Source organism: Typha latifolia, chromosome 2, assembly GCF_019914945.1.
Source record: "Typha latifolia isolate L0001 chromosome 2, TyphaL0001v2, whole genome shotgun sequence".
In the NCBI taxonomy this organism is placed as follows: Eukaryota; Viridiplantae; Streptophyta; class Magnoliopsida; order Poales; family Typhaceae; genus Typha; species Typha latifolia.
The window spans coordinates 1,199,325-1,218,225 of record NC_133087.1 but is presented as its reverse complement, the minus strand read 5'-3'; the positions used below and the strand labels follow the sequence as shown (position 1 = coordinate 1,218,225).

The 18,901-nt window shown below is 38.3% G+C and overlaps 3 protein-coding genes and 1 pseudogene across 3 annotated transcripts; 3 read left to right on the top strand and 1 right to left on the bottom strand.

The window, feature by feature from the left end:
• Nucleotides 1–1,404: 1,404 nt before the first annotated feature.
• On the top strand, nt 1,405–5,591 carry LOC140781342 (endoglucanase 15-like; annotated as a pseudogene).
• Nucleotides 5,592–6,441: 850 nt separating this feature from the next.
• Nucleotides 6,442–8,375, top strand: LOC140781341 (endoglucanase 13-like). The gene is made up of 5 exons (XM_073127282.1): nt 6,442–6,645; nt 6,798–7,211; nt 7,306–7,392; nt 7,533–7,682; nt 7,779–8,375. Exons 1-5 carry the CDS (start codon nt 6,442–6,444, stop codon nt 8,373–8,375), a joined length of 1,452 nt encoding a protein of 483 aa, XP_072983383.1.
• A 3,368-nt stretch (nt 8,376–11,743) lies between these two features.
• LOC140781255 (asparagine synthetase [glutamine-hydrolyzing]-like) lies at nt 11,744–16,389 on the top strand. The gene is made up of 13 exons (XM_073127175.1): nt 11,744–11,964; nt 12,648–12,786; nt 13,388–13,483; nt 13,707–13,848; nt 14,004–14,194; nt 14,326–14,487; nt 14,579–14,659; nt 14,756–14,977; nt 15,108–15,242; nt 15,334–15,414; nt 15,507–15,593; nt 15,698–15,805; nt 15,905–16,389. The coding sequence occupies exons 1-13, from the start codon at nt 11,885–11,887 to the stop codon at nt 16,151–16,153; spliced, it is 1,773 nt and encodes a 590-aa protein (XP_072983276.1). The 5' UTR covers nt 11,744–11,884; the 3' UTR covers nt 16,154–16,389.
• Nucleotides 16,346–18,645, bottom strand: LOC140781256 (protein PMR5-like). Its single transcript, XM_073127176.1, has 5 exons — nt 18,025–18,645; nt 17,774–17,945; nt 17,512–17,690; nt 17,199–17,357; nt 16,346–16,846 (listed from the first exon to the last, which is right to left on the bottom strand). Exons 1-5 carry the CDS (start codon nt 18,339–18,341, stop codon nt 16,516–16,518), a joined length of 1,158 nt encoding a protein of 385 aa, XP_072983277.1. The 5' UTR covers nt 18,342–18,645; the 3' UTR covers nt 16,346–16,515.
• Between the last annotated feature and the right edge of the window lie 256 nt (nt 18,646–18,901).

Sequence of the window (18,901 nt, the reverse complement as noted above, 5' to 3'; positions counted from 1 at the left end):
AAAAAAAAATCCAAGAAGCAATAGCTTTTTTATATTAATATTACCAGCCAAAAGTTGTGCCTCAAAGTTAAAAAGGAGCTTCATGCAACTCATGGCATTAAGAATCTGCGTTCATTTATTTACTTACATCCATTTGGCTACAAAAAAGTTTTTGGCAGGCAGAGTGAGTGATGAAATCTTGATATTCCCAATTCCCAAATGAGAAAAATAAAAGCAAAAGATATGAAGAAGAGATCTACTATCCTTTCAGATCACTTTGGATGTAAAAGTGATGATGGCTGTCTCAACTTTGAGCCAAAATACACTTGGACCACTACACTCTTATCACTTATTGGCTCATTATTCCCAACTCTAACTCTCTAGTGTAGAGTATGACCACAAAAAGAAAAGTCAAAGCATATACTATAGATCTCTGTAGATCTAAAGATTTAATTAAAGGTACTATATATATAGTGTGTTAGTCGGTTATTAACGACTTTAATTTTTAGAATTTTTAGGTCAACTGATTATCTAATGTGATATTATTTTGTTTTCTAACTCTTAGTATAGAGGGGTTTCTTAAAAACAACATCATATATATTATTAACCTATTGTAATACAATATCTTTTTTTTTTGTTGAGTAAAATGATTATCTACTACATGAGATAGTATATTGCTTAAGAAAAGAAATTACCCACTAAAGAATTGAAGAGCCACTAGTCTTGAGTTTTGATGCATTTGACAAGTCAAACACTCACTCCACTAATGAATTGATTCACATGCATTCATACTTAAATAAATTATTAGATTGGGGTCCTCTTACCTAGATATCTTGTCCATATCATAATCATGACTAGGATGGGTCCTTCTAAACTTATAGTGGAAGAATACTATTATTTCCCATTAGGAACCACTTGTTGAAATTAGTGACTCAAGCTAGACTTATCTCTAATAACATTCACTTATGAATATATGAGTTGTTATAGCTTGCTAATTAGTTAGTTAGTTCCCCAGCTAGCTACTATATAGTCTTAACTTCTTAATGAGATCTAATATCCCAATTAACAGGTTCACCCAACTACTGTACCGCACTTTGCTAAAAAAGTTGGAAATTAGTGAAGTATAGATGAAGGAAACCACTCCTAATCGTGTTGTTAAACTCTTAAGCAAGAATAGTGAGTTGGGAGACATATTGACCCTTGAGTTAGTTGAGAGGTCTCGTTTTATGGTTTAAGGTTGCTTAGATCGATCATCATAGCTATCAATGTTTGATGAATGTCTAAAACGAAATAAGGAATAAAAAATATATGGTTTAATATATAATAAGATGATGAGTATGAGATACCAACAAAAGTTTAATGGCATATATATGATTAGCTATAAAGGCATTCTCATTATTATTAACTAATGAGGAATGGGACTACATGGTCGAAAAGTTTGTTCCTATACTGAGGAGATGTGAAGCTTCTACTGTTTAAAGTACTAATAGTGTTGATCTGTTTTTAGTTGTTTATTGAGCTTTTTTTTTTCTACCAAACTAGCATTTTTTTTTAACTTTATTTATTAAAATAAATACACTTATAGCTCTATATAAAATACTAATTTATTAAGTATTTTATTCATATAAATGTTCAACAGTTTAGTGTTTCACGTAAGACTACGGTGATACATAGTTATTTTGATATTAAGTTTAAAATTTTATATACTTAGACAAATATATTTTAAAGTATGCTAGTCTATTCCTACTCCTATTCCTATTCCTATTCCTTTTTCTTTTGGTTATTAATTGCTAGTTGATTACTTTTTGAGGAGGAGACTCGCATAATATCGTAGGGTTGGCGTACCGACATTAATATGTGGTCTGTCTCAAGTTATGAGAGTATACAGTTAATAAACTATTTGACACCAACTCAATTGACCAGTTTTTTTTTTTTGACCATATTAAATCTATCAATTATTCTTTTTACATGTCTAATCCACTCTAAAAGTGAGGTTTACCATGTCAGAAAAATCGTTAAACTAAAAAAATAACTTATACTTCAAATAAATTTAGCATTTTACGATAGCCATAGTAAAATTAGATTTATTTTGACATTAAATTTAAGGTGAGATATATTTTGATAAATAAAATTTGAGCTAGGACTTGTTTGATAAAAAATTATATAACATGACAGCCCAATTCAATAGTAATGGAATTATACATTATATATGATATTTCTTATTTATTGTAGTAGTATCGGAAGCTAGCAAATTGCATGATTTTTCTTAGGAATAGTGTTTTCAAGTATAACCGAATAAATTTAGGAATAATTTTACTTAGACTATCCGAACAAAGTGAAATTATCCCGTAAATTTATCACTCTAGTGTAGGGTGTATTAATTTCGACAAGAAATGCTTTGTAATTGAGCCTAATAGTAAACTATTTGGTACTCTAATATGAATGAATAATCCGAGCCAAATTGAGCCAGAGCTATTGCAAATAGAATCCAAATAATTTGCAATCATAGGTACTATTTGGGCAAAAATTTGATTATGGGGTTCAAAATTAGAGTTAGGAAAGATGACAAGAGGAAGAACATTTTGGCCCATTAGACCTATCCTACGAGGCCCATGGGCCAAATTATTTTCGCACTATATGATATAATAAGATGAATAGCATAAATCAAAGTTAATTTTATGGAAGGATTATACTGAGACCACTAAACTTCTATTCATTCACATTCAACTTGGTTTTTTTTTTTTTTTGTTACCCATTGACTCCTTAAACAGTAAAAAATCCCATACTTGTCACGGACTAAGTCTTTGAGATAGACAACGACCGTGCGGCTCTCAACTTCCAAGTAGCAAAATTAAGTCAGCCGTTCGCTTCACAAACGATGCACCTATTTTTAGATTGCGACAAAAAGAAGACAAGCAAAATACAATGTTTAGCAAACAAGATTGCGATTCTCTATTGATTGAAAAGGAAGTTATAAGACATGCTAACGACAAGAAATTTAAAGGGGCAGGATAGTCATCGAGGGCAAAATGAACACCATTGAACCAGTGGCACTTCGGTTGCAAAGCTGGCTCACTTAATGCTTCTCGATAGTTTATTCTCTAACTTTTTATTTTCTTTTCTTTTCTCTTAAATAAGGGTAAATTAGTCTTTATAGGGCTATGTGCATACTAGGTTTTAATAAAAGAATCTAAAAGATAATAAATGGAAATAATTAAAGAAAATCAATGGGTCTTTATGAAAATGAACAAATAGTTCAAAAAAATCTGAACATAATTATCACTTCACATATTTAACCCTCAAAATCTGGACATTTCTTGAGCAGGAATAAGTAACGTAGAGGAATGCAATATTCTACTTAATTTAGGTACTAATTTAACTACAACACGCCGATTTGGAAATTAATACATTATCTTTTATTTCCTTCTCGTTCCAAATCCCACGAACGAATTGGAAACTTTCGAGGGACTGCAATGCATATTGCTGGCTACTGTAATCCAACAAATTAATGCTGGAGAAATCGAGCAAATAAAACGAAAAATAGAAAGCTTAATTTATTTCCTGGCATGGCAATACGTGATCTATATAAGTAGGTACCAGTATAAACTTATGGACAACAACCCTAATTAGAGAGTGCTAATCTTTAGAGATTAGAAATGGCACTAAGAATACTCTTTCTTCTCGTAGGATTAACTGTGCTATTTCTTTTAAGCCATACCCATGTCGATGCTAAGTTGGACTATGGAGTGGCTCTCACCAAGTCCTTGCTCTATTTTGAGGCCCAAAGATCCGGGAAATTGCCACCAAGTCAACGCGTGCAATGGCGAGCGGATTCTGCCCTCAAGGATGGGAGTGATGTTGGAGTGAGCCCATGCATCTTTTAATCTTTCATTTGAATTTTTTTGGGGGATTTTTAAATTCTACACACTATTTTATGCGTTTATTCCAATTCATACCGTCTTTCGCTTCTCAAATTTTGAAAAAAAATATATATATAAATATACACAGGTCGATCTCACCGGCGGCTACTATGACGCCGGTGACAATGTGAAATTTGGCTTTCCGATGGCCTTCACGGTGACGCTACTATCGTGGAGCGTCGTCGAGTACGGCGCGAACCTAAAGGCAAAGAACGAGCTGTTGAACGCGTTGGCCGCCGTCCGATGGGGCACCGACTACCTTATAAAGGCCCACGCAGCACCGGAAGTCCTCTACGTCGAGGTCGGCGACGGCGACTCCGACCACGACTGCTGGCAGAGGCCGGAGGACATGACCACTCCGAGGACTTCATATAGAGTTGATGCTTCTCATCCTGGCTCAGACGTTGCAGCCGAGACTGCTGCTGCCCTTGCTGCTGCATCAATTGCGTTACGTGGATCCGACGGCCAATATGCTTCCACTCTTCTTGATCATGCAAAACAGGTGATATAATTTATTAATTTATTTATTTTAAAAAAATAAGATTATTTCATTCTTTCCAATCTTGATTGGTTTGTAATATTTGATTGTTTATTTACTTTTTGATGGGATGCAGCTGTTTAATTTTGCTCGCAATCATCGTGGTTTGTATCAGAATAGTGTTCCAGTGGTCCAAAAGTACTACCCCAACAGTGATGACAATGTAAACTTATAATATATTGATCTTTTGTGTTCTTTATACTATATTTGTAGAAAATAAGAAACCAAACCTAGATCTGAAACTATGTTTGTCAACCAATTAATATTAGTGTTTGTATTTAACAAAATGTCTACAGGATGACATGGCGTGGGCTGCAGCATGGCTATATCATGCCACCAACGACCAGACCTACCTGGACTTCCTCTCCGCCGGGAATAATGGCGGTGTCCGGTCGGGGTTCTCGTGGTACGACAAGTTCGTCGGTGCACAAACCCTAATCTCAAAGGTCTCTCTCTCTCTCTCTCTCTCTCTCTCTATATATATATATATATATATCCAAAATTATTTCATTGTTGATCACATTCTCATACTTGTATATATTATCTCAAATTTGTAGCTAGTCTCGGAAGGAAAGGTGCCAAATAATGGACCATGGGCCCAGTATAAGAGCAATGCAGAGCAATTCGTGTGCTCTGTGGTCCAGAAGGGCAGCAACAATGTTAAATTGAGCCCAGGTGGAATGTTATGGTGGCAACCGTGGAACAATTTCCAGTACACCACCTCAGCAATGCTGGTCCTGGCGGTGCACGCCGACCAGCTGGCGGCGGCCGGCGGCACACTGCAATGTCCCGGCGGCAATGTCGGCCCCCAAGATATAATCTCGTTCATCGGATCACAAGTGGATTACATCCTTGGTGCAAATCCTAAGAAGATGAGCTACATGATCGGGTTCGGACCCAGCTATCCTGTTCAGGTGCATCATCGGGGTGCATCCATCGTGTCCATAAAATCTAACGGCGAATTCGTATCATGCAAAGATGGATACTCCTGGTTCAATAGGAATGAGTCGAACCCTAATGTCATCGACGGTGCAATTGTCGGCGGGCCGGACGATAACGACGCCTACAATGACTTCCGACCAAACTTTCAGCAAGGCGAGGCGACTACGTACACAACCGCACCTCTAGTTGGTGTGCTAGCAAGGATTGCATGAGTTCATGATGGTTTTTTTTTTAATTCATAAAAATTTTATATTTAAAATTATGATATATATTATTAGTCCGTTACTAACTACTTCGCATGCACTATATGGTAATAAAATAAAATAATAATAAATTGAAGTTATTTTTATATAGAAGAATTACAGGGAGACCCTTGAACTTTTGTTCATTTCTTCGTGAGACTTGTTTTATTGTTGTACATATTGACCCATAAAACTACGGACAATCTCTCTTTGATAGTGTTAAAAAACATGAAATACTATTTACTTCCATTTTTTTCGCTAGAATAAGAGTAAAATAATTATATTAAGAATTAAAACTGATCATATGACACTTACATGCCATTTTTTTAATAAAAAAATCTAAAACATAATAAATTGAATTGAAAATTTGAAGATTTTCGTAATTAAAGAAAATCAATGCGACAAAAAAAATATATGATTATCACTTTATATATTTAACCCTCTAATCTGGACATTTCTTGAACAGGAACAGGTAATACATAATAATAGGAAGAGCAATGCTATATTCTACTATAGATACTAATTTAATTACAACACACCAATTTGGTAATTAATGCATTTTCTTTTCTTTCCTTCTCTTACCGAATCCCACGAACGAATTTGACACTTCCGAGGGACTTCAATGCATACTGCTGGCTACTGAAAGTCCAGCAAATTATTGCTGGAGAAATCGAGCAAATAAAACTAAAAATAGAAAGTTTAATTTATTTCCTTGATGAATCTATCATCCATGGCAACATGTAATCTGTATAAGTAGGTCGTAGAATAAACTTATGGACAACAATCCTAACTAGAGAGTGCTAATCTATAGAGATTAGAAATGGCACTGAGAGTAGTCTTTCTTCTTGTAGGATTTGTGCTATTTCTTTTAAGCCATAGCCATGTCGATGCTAAGTTAGACTATGGAGTGGCTCTCACCAAGTCCTTGCTCTATTTTGAGGCCCAAAGATCCGGGAAATTGCCACCAAGTCAACGAGTGCAATGGCGAGCGGATTCTGCCCTCAAGGATGGGAGTGATGTTGGAGTGAGCCCATGCATCTTTTAATCTTTCATTTGAAACTTTTTTGGGATTTTAAAATTCCACGCCCTATTTTATGCGTTTAGTCCAAATCATACTGTCTTTCGCTTCTCAAATTTTGAAAAAAAAAATCTGGTTGTAAATTTATTCCTACACAGGTCGATCTCACCGGCGGCTACTATGACGCCGGCGACAATGTGAAATTCGGCCTTCCGATGGCCTTCACGGTGACGCTACTATCGTGGAGCGTCGCCGAGTATGGCGCGAACCTAAGGTCAAAGAACGAGCTGTCGAATGCGTTGGCCGCCGTCCGGTGGGGCACCGACTACCTGATAAAGGCCCACGCGGCACCCGAAGTCCTCTACTTCCAGGTCGGCGACGGCGACTCCGACCACAATTGCTGGCAGAGGCCGGAGGACATGACCACTCCGAGGACTTCGTATAGAGTCGATGCTTCCCATCCTGGCTCAGACGTTGCAGCCGAGACTGCTGCTGCCCTAACTGCTGCATCAATTGCGTTACGTGGATCCGACGGTCAATATGCTTCCACTCTTCTTGATCATGCAAAACAGGTGATATATAATCATTTAAAAATAATAATTATTATTATTATTATTTCATTCTTTCCAATCTTGATTGGTTTATTATAATTTTGATGGCATGCAGCTGTTTGATTTTGCTCGCAAACATCGTGGTTTGTATCAGAATAGTGTTCCAGCGGCCGGGAAGTCCTACGCCAGCAGTGGTGACGATGTAAGTTTATAATATATCGATCGTTAGACCTAGATCTCAAAATATGTTTGTCAACCAGTTAACATAAAATCTTAAGCCGTTAGGTAGCGGAACGAACAATTAATAGTAGTGTTTATATTTAACATATATAATGTCTACAGGATGAAATGGTGTGGGCTGCAGCATGGCTATATCATGCCACCAACGACCAGACCTACCTGGACTTCCTCTCCGCCGGGAACAACGGCGGTGTCCGGTCGGCCTTCTCCTGGGACGACAAGTTCGTCGGTGCACAAACCCTAATCTCAAAGGTTTATATCTATATATATTACCAAAACTATTTCATGTCGATCGATCGATCACATTCTTACTTGTATATTTCCATGTTACAATCTCAAATTTTGTAGCTCGTCTCGGAAGGAAAGGTGCCAAATAATGGACCATGGGCCCAATATAAGAGAAATGGAGAGCAATTCGTATGCTCAGTGGCCCAGAAGGGTAGCAACAATGTTAAATTGAGCCCAGGTGGAATGCTATGGTGGCAACCGTGGACCAATTTCCAGTACACCACCTCAGCAATGCTGGTCCTAGTGGTGCACGCCGACCAGCTGGCGGCGGTCGGCGGCGCACTGCAATGCCCCGGCGGCAGTGTCGGCCCTCAAGATATAATCTCTTTCGTCGAATCACAAGTGGATTACATCCTTGGTGCAAATCCAAAGAAGATGAGCTACATGCTCGGGTTCGGACCCAGCTATCCTGTTCAGGTGCATCATCGGGGCGCATCCATCGTGTCAATAAAAGCTAATGGCGAATTCGTCTCATGCAAAGGTGGAACCTTCTGGTTCAATAGGAACGAACCGAACCCTAATGTCATCGACGGTGCAATCGTCGGCGGGCCGGACGTTAACGACAGCTACAATGACTCCCGATCAAACTTTCAGCAAGGCGAGCCGACTACTTACATAACTGCACCTCTTGTTGGTGTGCTAGCCAGGATTGCATGAGTTCATAATCTTGTCACAATTTTGTCTGTCGATCTATGTCATAAGAACTTCAGATTTGGTTGATGATAGGAAGTGCATTTAACAAGATCACCAGGTTTATTTTTCAAAAAATAATTTAATGGGATAAACAACTTTGGTTGGTTGGTGAGAGGTAACATCAAGAGTACAAACGAAACCTAACACATGCTATGATCTCGATCTACAATGCATAATGCATGCCTAAAGAACAATTCACATGAATGCTTGATAGGAGCAGCAACGACCAACTTTAATAGAGTTTTTGATTAATTAGCCTATAGTACGCTTTGATACTTAAAATACAAATAAATTTAGGTAAGTTTTGCCACGTCAACTTTAGCTTAAGAAAACCGTTGAAGCAGACAATTTATTAATTGACTTTTAGTAAACCGAAAACCTATTTGTATTTATTAGACGCTCTCTAGTTTATCGATTTTATTGAGCTAGCTAGTTCTAAAGTAATAAAATTTCCCTAAATTTGTATTTAAATTTTAAAGTAAATTAAGTGCATAGAAAAATGGCAGCAGATTTAAAATAGTCAAAACTCCATTTTTAATGTATCTAATAACAATTGCCAACGTGAAACATTTGAACAGCACTTCAAAAGATTCGAATAATTGGTATGATCGATGGTGGGGCCAAACATTATTATCCTACCTTATTGTTCTTATGACTTAAAATGTACCTTTTTTTTTCTTCTTCTTATGTAATTCTATGTTAACCTTATTCGAGTGAAATGACCAATGATTTATACCACTTTGGCCATACTCTATTGGCAAGAATGCAAAATAGAACTCTCTCATATCTCCCATGGTTTTGTTTTTGCTTTCCAATAATTAGTGCAACTTTTGTTTGTCATGAGATTTAAATTCGTCGCCAAGCACTTTGGAGCAGCATTTATTAGGATACTAATTATTACCAAACCTTTTTTTTTTTAAGAGAAATGTAAATATCGAATCTGAAAACTCTTGTAAAATAATGACATAAAACTTTACTGCTAACTGAGCATTATCCCATTGATACCAAAGTACAATTATTTCACAAAAATATATGAGATTTGAGGACAACGGTGTTCACCGGAGATAGTTAAATGGGTTTATATAATATAAATACTTTAATATTTGAATCTCAACATTCAAATTTTAATTACTTAGTTATGGTCCCCATAAAAAAGTTACACTAGAGTAACATTATTCCTGCAGGAATAGGACAAAGCTACCCCGTTCAATTGGAATTGAGCATGATCAATGATGACATGCACTGTCATCATCGACCTGGCATTATTCGGTGATCCATAGGTAGATTGTAGGTCGCATTAATGGCTCTTAATTAATAACACAATGGTATATATATGCATAACTTATGAATCTTTTATTTCATGAAAAGAACTTAATCAATTCAGCTTTGTACTTTAGTTAGGATATATAGAGTTAGAAAAGTCTAAGACGTCTCTCAAGTCTTACAACTTTTTACAATTACTTTATTATTTTATTTTACTTTTAGTCTTAACAGACGTCATCTAGATCTAGATAGGTGCAAATTGTTTTCTTTTTTTTTTTTAAGAAAAAAGATAAAGAAGAGTTCGAGGCAACTTGGAAAATAACATCGAGATATAATATAAGGGCAAAGGTAGAAGTAAACCTTTTATTAAGGTGATTCCTTTTTCATTAATTTAGTATACCAAGACCTTGGTCTTATCTTGAATGTGGCTTGCTATTAGTTTTTCAATTAGTTAAAGTTAAAACACAGTCGACTTCTTTACACTGCATATGAATAGATAAGAGTACCCTCATATAGATACGAGAGTTTAACCATAGTCTATCAAGAATTAATAAAAATATATTGCCCTAATATTTAAGCATTGAGAAAAGGAAAAGATATATCCAAAAGGTCACCTAGAACAACAGTTAAACAAGTCTGATCGGCTATCCTATCCTCCAAGTAATTCAATGATCAAAACTTAGACTAAGTCTATCAGTACTTGGGAGGGTAGTAGAACTAAACATTGTAACCTAAACCAAGTTAAATGGACGATGCCACGTCAAATTGAGATAAGGAGTTGTACTGATGTCCCAATCAATAATAGGTGGCATCTTTTGGCAGGACATACATATGAGCCGAGATTCAACTGGGGGCCAAACAAATCAAACCTAGCTAGACATTGACAGTTCTCCAAGTTGTTGCCCTTTGCACCACACAACTGGAGGAGTTTTGCCGTGCAAACAACTGCAGATCGCCACAATTGCCTTGTCAATGTCACCAGAAAGTAACCCTTCTTTGTTTATATATATATACACACTCATATTTACGTAAGGAAAGTTGATAGGCTAAGCAAGTGCATGCACTCACGATCTTCATGTGTTCTTTCTTATATATACATATGTGTGTGTGTGTGTGTGCGCGAGTTAATATAAAGATGTGAGAATTGTACTAATGATAAGATACAATGTATTCACATCATTCAGTGATCTGGAAGTGGAGTTACATTTGGAATTATACATCTCAGAATAGGGACCATTTGGGTCCGTAGGAAGTTATTGGGTTCAAAGATAAAAGGACGGCCAAAAAAGTGATGCCTTACCAACTCGACTACATCTCGATTATCTTTTAAGTTATTCTCCTCCGTCTTTTGGTAGTCAAAGCTTGTTACTTTCCAAAGATTAATCTTGATCTTGGAAGTAATTAAAGTCAAGATAATGTATGTAACCTAGTTAGAAATATCTCCAAACAAATTAAGGGTACGTACATGCCTTGAAAGATTCTGAACGTGATATTATCCACGTCCACATGTGCATCCATATCCACAACCCTATCCCATATTTCCATTAAACTAGGATAAAGTTTAAATGCAGTTCATCAAACTATTTTTTACATTTTATAAGTTAGAATCTACAGCGTGGCATGAACTGGAAGCATCTCTCTCTCTCTCTCTCTATGAGAAAGAAAGAAAGAAAGAAAGAAAGAAAGAAAGGAAATGACGAGATCCTATCCCCGTATATCCTATCTCGGATCTCCCACTATTCGACGAAGTTATTGGAGCAGGGTGGACCCCACACCGTGGCGGTAGCCCGCGTCCCCAGGGCCGCAATAAGATCATCCGTTGCCATGTTGGGAGGTTTTAAAATAGCCTGTGCACCGGGCCCCACGCTGAGTCAGCTATTTTGACACGCCGAAACGGATAATGCCGGTTCCCGGTCATTATCCGCTTGGACACGCGGCGTCGCTTGGCGCGCTCACTTCGCTGTTGCCGGTCCTGCCAATGAGCGGTGCCATCTTACGCATCCCTACGCGATGATGCGTCGCCGCTCCCGGGGCTATATATAGTGGGGGGTTGCACTTGGAGAGGACTTATCGAGCTCGTATCCACGGATAAACTTATCCCTGTTTCCCCCCTCCCCCGCCTTATTATCGAGATCCCTATTCCCCCATTCCCCTCTTCTTTTCCTCTCCTCTCTCTCTCTCTTTCTCTCTCTGTCTGTCTGCAATCAATCATGTGTGGAATACTGGCAGTGTTGGGTTGTTCGGATGATTCCCAAGCCAAGAGGGTTCGAGTGCTCGAGCTCTCTCGCAGGCAATCATCTAACTATCCATCTTATAATTCCCTTCATACGTTAATTGTATCGGTCATTTGGGAGGATTAGGTTTACTGTACCACAATAACATTAGCTCTAGACGTGATAAACTTTTAATTCTATTTTAATTCAATGATTGACATTTTGCAGGCTAATTATTTTCTTACTATTACTTTCTTGTTACTATTTGGAGGGTTCGTTCCCAGGAATCAGAAAGAATCCCAAATGGATAATAATGAGAATGAGAATATTTGCTTTTTGACCCCCTCTGTTCTGGATTTTTTATGCAATCGGGCTCATTATGTGGACCACCAACTATAATAATATCTCAGGAAAGTTATTAATTATGTGTTATGGAACCCTTCTGCTTCACATGCAAGGTAAACTATAAAAGAAATGGCGAGATTTTGTACTTTTAAATTAGAAGACAGAGCCCCACTTGCACATCATAGAGTTGACCTCCATGAATGATGCAAAATATTGAACATGATGCTCCGTCTTTGTGAAATAAGAATCTTGTCAATTTGTTCATCAACACAATTAATATTGTAAATATCTCTATCTGGTCAAGATTATAGAAAGTAGAAGAGGAATTGTTCATAATTTTGTTTTTACTGTTTGTTTTTCAGTTTTTTAGTAGTTAATGAATTGATGATTTAGCAAAGGTGTTGTTCTTGAACAGGTTAAGGCATCGAGGGCCAGATTGGAGTGGGCTGCATCAGTATGGAGATAGCTACTTAGCTCATCAAAGACTAGCAATCATTGATCCTGAATCTGGAGACCAGCCCCTGTATAATGAAGACAAATCCATCATTGTGACGGTAAAGAGTCAAATTCGTTATGAGCATTTCTCTTATGCTATGCGCCTAAATAAAACAAAAGTGGAGAGATCTATAACACTTGAAAGATTATCTATTTTGACTTGTTTGATAAGGTTAAAAAAAATAGTGTAACGCATGTAGAAACACAGTAATTCTCTGCTTCAGAATAGAACAGGAAGCACAAGTCTCTGTCGTTTGGATAGAAGGTGATTTATATGTAAATTTTGAGCTGGCTTGAAGAAAAAATTGTGCCCTTGATGCATGATTTTCTCTTGTTCTTAGCTGGTGTGACGAACGGTCCTCAAATTTAATATATTTGTTAGTTACAAAGAAGATGTTGTATCTGAGGTCAGCTTTTCTTTTAGGATATTAAAATAGCACCACGAAATTTAATAGCTCATCATCTTACCTTGTGTCTTGTGACACTGTTGTATTATATAATACTAAACCAACTATTTTTTTTTTCTTCCAACAAGGTACGCAGAAATAAGTTCAAGAATAGTACAAATATAGTCTGTTAAATTGAGATTACATGGTTATTTTGTGCCTTTTATTTTTGAGTTAATGTTTAGTGATTAAGGAAAGTCTGCCTGCATAATAGGTGAATGGGGAGATTTATAATCATGAAGAACTAAAGAAAGGTTTGGCTGGTCACAGTTTCTGGACAGGAAGTGATTGTGAAGTTATTGCTCATCTGGTGAGAAATTTTTTATTCATGTTCTTCATTTTGGATGGAATCCGCACATTAAAAAGTGGATCAATTATTCTTTGCCGTGTTTGGAACATGAGAATCTTTATTTTTATTCATCTTTCATATTTTGTTTCTTTTAGATTTGCTGGAAGTCCTACCTTACATGTCTTAATGATAGTTCAGTTCTCAGATGTCTTATTCTTCTTGCTTGCTTCACACTTTTCTGTAGTATGAAGAACATGGAGAAGAATTTATTGATATGTTGGATGGGGTCTTCTCATTTGTGTTGCTGGACACACGTGACAACAGCTTTATTGCTGCTCGAGATGCGATTGGAATCACTCCCCTCTACATAGGATGGGGACTTGATGGTAATTCACAAGATTCTCCTCTACGTTTTATCTTTTCTCTTTGATGCCTTTTCCAGTGTAGACTTTGAGATTTCTTCGGTTTTGTTCAATTAGTACAGCATTAAAACCTTGCTAATGTATTACTGATAAAAAAATTCTTGTCATGCCATCCATAGGCTCTGTTTGGGTATCATCCGAGATGAAAGGATTAAATGATGACTGTGAGCATTTTGAGGTCTTCCCTCCTGGTCACTTGTACTCTAGCAAACAAGGCGGTTATAGGAGATGGTACAACCCTCCCTGGTATGCAGAAGTCGTTCCGTCTGTTCCATATGATCCCCTTGTTCTGAGGGAGGCATTTGAGAAGGTAAGATTATATAACTAGAATCAAATAGTGATAGCATCTAAATCTCTCCCACGGATACTAACAGTGAAGTTCTTTCTCTGAGATATAATTAACATGTTTAATGAAATTAACTGTCTTGATAATTTATGCAGGCTGTCATCAAGAGGCTTATGGCTGATGTTCCTTTCGGAGTTCTGTTATCTGGTGGCCTTGATTCATCGTTAGTGGCTTCTATTGCAGCGCGCCACTTTGCTGGAACCAAAGCAGCTGAGAAGTTTGGCAACGAGCTCCAATCCTTCTGTGTTGGCTTAGAGGTCCCTCATGCTGTTCTTTTGGTGGATCTTATACTTTGCAAGAGTATGAAAGCTCTTGAATTTTTATGACACCCCTTTTTTTTTCTTGCAGGGCTCACCTGACTTAAAGGCTGCGAGAGAGGTGGCCAAGTATCTGGGGACTGTCCACCATGAGCTTACCTTCACTGTTCAGGTAATGGATATTTAATTACTTTGCTTTGCACCTCACCGCTCATAAATGCAACTATTTTGAACGGCACAAGTTATTGTTTTTTCTTCAAATTGACAGGAAGGAATTGATGCCATTGAGGATGTGATCTATCATACTGAGACATACGATGTAACCACTATAAGGGCTAGCACACCCATGTTCCTTATGTCTCGTAAAATCAAGTCTCTAGGGGTTAAGATGGTGATCTCTGGGGAAGGTTCAGATGAGCTTTTTGGAGGGTATTTATATTTCCACAAGGCTCCTAATAAGGAAGAGCTCCATCGTGAGACCTGCCACAAGGTGGAGGACTAAGCCTTCATGGTTTATTAATTTATTTAGAACTTCCTTCCTAGAAAGTGGTTGTTGTCTCATATTACGACTGCCATGCCAATTTGATGATGGTGTTGTACTTGTATGATATAATTCACAGGTAAAAGCCCTATACCAATATGACTGCTTACGAGCTAATAAATCAACATCAGCCTGGGGTGTGGAAGCTCGCGTGCCTTTCCTAGATAAGGAATTCATTAACGTCGCGATGAGCATTGATCCTGAGTGGAAAATGGTAAATTCAAATAGGCCACCATCCATAACAGTGTAGCGTTTTAACTTTTGACTGGATATTTCGAATATTACAAATTTCTTGTTATATTCAGATCAAGCCTGATCTTGGTCGTATCGAGAAATGGGTATTGAGAAAGGCTTTTGATGATGAGGAGAAACCCTACCTACCCAAGGTCTGCTAGTTATTTATGCCTCGGTACTTTTTTTTGAAAAAGATTGATAATTTGGACTTGGTACTTATTCATCAAGTCTTTCTTCTCTGCAGAATATTCTGTATAGGCAGAAAGAGCAGTTCAGTGATGGTGTTGGATATAGTTGGATTGATGGACTGAAAGCACATGTAGCAAATCATGTAATTATCAATCAAATTAAACCTTTTACTAACAATCTCTTCAATGAATCACTGAATTGCTATTCTATGACCTCTCATGTGATTGATGTTCATGTACGTTTCAGGTGACTAATAAGATGATGCTGAATGCCAAGAATATTTACCCACACAACACACCAACTACAAAAGAGGCATACTACTACAGAATGATCTTTGAAAGGTTCTTCCCACAGGTAATCAATCCGAGACACTAATTCACATGTCAAATGTTCTGCTTTACTTAAAAACATTATTCTTTGTCCGTAAATTGATTTCAATCTATCTGATTGCAGAACTCTGCGAGGTTGACGGTTCCTGGAGGTCCAAGTATAGCTTGCAGCACTGCCAAGGCTATTGAGTGGGATTCGCAGTGGTCGGGCAATCTTGATCCCTCTGGCAGAGCTGCTCTTGGTGTTCATCTCTCAGCCTATGATCTTCCATTACCAGCTTCTCTCTCCACAGGCAACAGCCCTTCAAATATCATTAACAAGAAGACAAGGATGGACGAAGTGAAAGCTCCAGAGCTCATCATCACTTCTTAATCCTTGGTTGAGACTTGGGATTCTCAAGTTAAAAGTTGTGTGTGATCAATGTACTACGTATATAGTAGAGTGTATGCAGTTTCCATACTGCGTACGTGAAGTGCATCAGAGAGAAGTCGTGTGTCATCTGAATTGTGTTTTGTTTAGCTATTCCGTCTTACGATTAGGCTCAAAGAAGTTGAATCCATGTACTGGGTCCAGACTATTCTATATAATTTCAATTGAGCTTTCTTTAACTCTTCGTCGTACAATTCGCGATACTTACTGGATCAGATTAAGATGAACATGAACACAAACTAGAAGAATTTACAGACTAATTAACCTAGTAAATAACTTCTTTACGCACTACTAATGATATTTTTTCAAGAAGATTGGAAGAAGAGAGCAGTATAAAAGAGCTGGTTCCAAGTATCCGGTAGACCCGGGAGGCACCAATGGCTGCAGTCGGCGGAGCGGTCGGGGTTCGCGCGTTGCTCCGGCGTGAGATCGCCGCTGTAAATGGAGGGATGCCCATCTTTCCTGAGCTCGGAGAGGGTGGTTATATCAAGCAAATAGGCCGGGAATTGCATGGATTTGATCACTCCTTGTAAGACCCGCATCTGATCCGGGTACGCGCCCGAATAGTTGAACCCGGCTACCGGGACCGTCTCTCCGAAGCAGTTCTTCGATACCGGGTTGCTCCACTCCGTCGGGCTGGGATCCGATTTGAGTATCAAAAATCCAAATCCAATAGGGAAATATATATATATATATATATATATATATATATAATTCTAATTCTTGTACTTTTGAATACGACATTGCTCGTGACGCATGACATGTGTTTTTGCCGTGTTAGACAGCTCATGACATGTGGTACTCGCTCCATGCCAAAGAAAAAAAAAAAAAAATACCCCCTCACCTTTCATATTTTTTACCGGGATAATGTTATGTTCTTTTTCCTAATCATATATATATATATATATATCACACCTTTAACTCTCGCATATTACCTTTTAAATTATGAAAACTACTAGTAGATAAATAGAGACAGAGAGATAGTTACTTGTAATGGGTGGGGGAGATGGACTGGAAGAAGACACTCGTCCTGGTTCTATCAACATTGAGATCCACCCAGTTAGCCCAAGTGCTCATCCCTCTCTGGAAAGCTACCAATCGGTCCATGTCCACGTAGTATCCTCCACCATCTCCCATGTATTCCCACCTGCAGCAAATCCATCTATTTAGTTCCCCCCTAAACCCTTTAAACAAAGTACATGATCTAATAGAGCATTAGATCTTTCTTTTATCTGCAGGAAATTTCTGCAGAAAGGGCCATTACGTTACGTATAATCCTAAACTTGGAAGCAAACGAATACCCTTGAAGAGCTCCTCTGTGGGTCCACCAATGGCCAGAATTAAAGGACAAAACATCCACACCTCTCCAAGCATTGCCATTCCCAGATATGTCATCTAGCCTAAGTATCCTCTTGCCTTGCACTACATCAATGTCCACAAGATAAGGTGCTCTATAGAACGAGATCATTACGCCGTATTCCTATCCAAAAACAAACCCAATTGTTGTTAGATTAATGAACTGGTCTTCCAAGTTAGTAGCACGTAATTATTTAAAGATCATACCAAGAACTTGTAGGTATAGAGAGGATCTCTATTGACTATCTGCGTCTGCGACTGTGGCACGGCGGAGTGAAGCATGCAGATTAGAGACTCCCATTGGTTCCGGCCGAGCGAGTCGCCGACGAACATTATCGTCTTTCCTCTCATTCTTGTCAAGAAATTAAGCCCATCAAACCTATAGTACGAAAGCATTACATTTAAAAGCTTAAGCTGTTAGTAACAGACCCAACCCAGCAATAGCAATGTATACGAACCTTGGGAGATCGCAGTTGGCGGGCTTCCATCGGTACCGGAGGTAGTCGGAATCCGGCCTCCCGTACAATTGGCAATTGAACTCTGGATCAATAACAGGGCAGCTCAAGGCCTGGTACACCGGATACGTGTCGTTACGGACCCAACTCCCGGAGAAGATGTCGCACGCCGGCTGGTTGGTGACTAAGCCCGGCCGCGGCTTCTGCACGCCGTCATGATGTTTAAATAGGCCCACGGGCGACGCCGACGAACCCGATAAGGTCTGGAGGAGGAGAAGAGGCAGCAGAAGAGTTGAAATGATCCAATCCTCATAACCCATGAGAAAGGAAGAGGAGAACGCAAGGAGAGGGAGGAGGAGATCTAAGGTTGTGTGTTTCTTCCCTGCAACTTATGTTGCAAGTTGTTCGAAGTGTGTGTGTGTGTGTGTGTGTGTGTGTGTGTGCGCGCGCGCGTGTGTGCGTGTGTGGAGGCGGTAGCTGCATGTGAAGTTTGCTGGAGGATTCACGTGAGGTGATTTAAGGGAAGGTTTTTGTTATTTTTTTTCTCTAAAGAATTAATTGGTTGGTTTCAGGAAGAAGCTCTGGATTCTTTGCTTTTTGACGTATGTTCGAAGTTTGGAAATCAAGGAGACAAGAGGATATATTGCACTAATATAAATGTCAAGTGGACGCTGTGAAGGATAGGGTCATAGGGGATTCTTTATTCTCTTTTACAGTGGGTGGGATAAGTTTTTCCTTGTTCAAATAATTTAATCAATTGTCCATTACTTCACCACAACTTTCATGGAAATTTCTTACACATCATTACAAGCTTCATACAAGGAAAGAGTACCAATCTCATCAGAGATTGCAGTGGGCCCACTGATCTAATAGTACTTCA

Bases quoted from the DNA above. Each gene is read 5' to 3' on its own strand.
- LOC140781341 (XM_073127282.1), top strand. From the start codon at position 6,442: ATGGCACTGAGAGTAGTCTTTCTTCTTGTAGGATTTGTGCTATTTCTT. The intron at 6,646-6,797 runs GTGAGCCCATGC...ATTCCTACACAG, and splicing joins AGGATGGGAGTGATGTTGGA to GTCGATCTCACCGGCGGCTA. The intron at 7,393-7,532 runs GTAAGTTTATAA...TAATGTCTACAG, and splicing joins ACGCCAGCAGTGGTGACGAT to GATGAAATGGTGTGGGCTGC.
- LOC140781255 (XM_073127175.1), top strand. From the start codon at position 11,885: ATGTGTGGAATACTGGCAGTGTTGGGTTGTTCGGATGATTCCCAAGCC. The intron at 13,484-13,706 runs GTGAGAAATTTT...ACTTTTCTGTAG, and splicing joins GTGAAGTTATTGCTCATCTG to TATGAAGAACATGGAGAAGA. The intron at 13,849-14,003 runs GTAATTCACAAG...TGCCATCCATAG, and splicing joins CATAGGATGGGGACTTGATG to GCTCTGTTTGGGTATCATCC.
- LOC140781256 (XM_073127176.1), bottom strand. From the start codon at position 18,341: ATGGGTTATGAGGATTGGATCATTTCAACTCTTCTGCTGCCTCTTCTC. The intron at 17,691-17,773 runs GTATGATCTTTA...GTTTTTGGATAG, and splicing joins TCTATACCTACAAGTTCTTG to GAATACGGCGTAATGATCTC. The intron at 17,358-17,511 runs GTATTCGTTTGC...GATTTGCTGCAG, and splicing joins CACAGAGGAGCTCTTCAAGG to GTGGGAATACATGGGAGATG.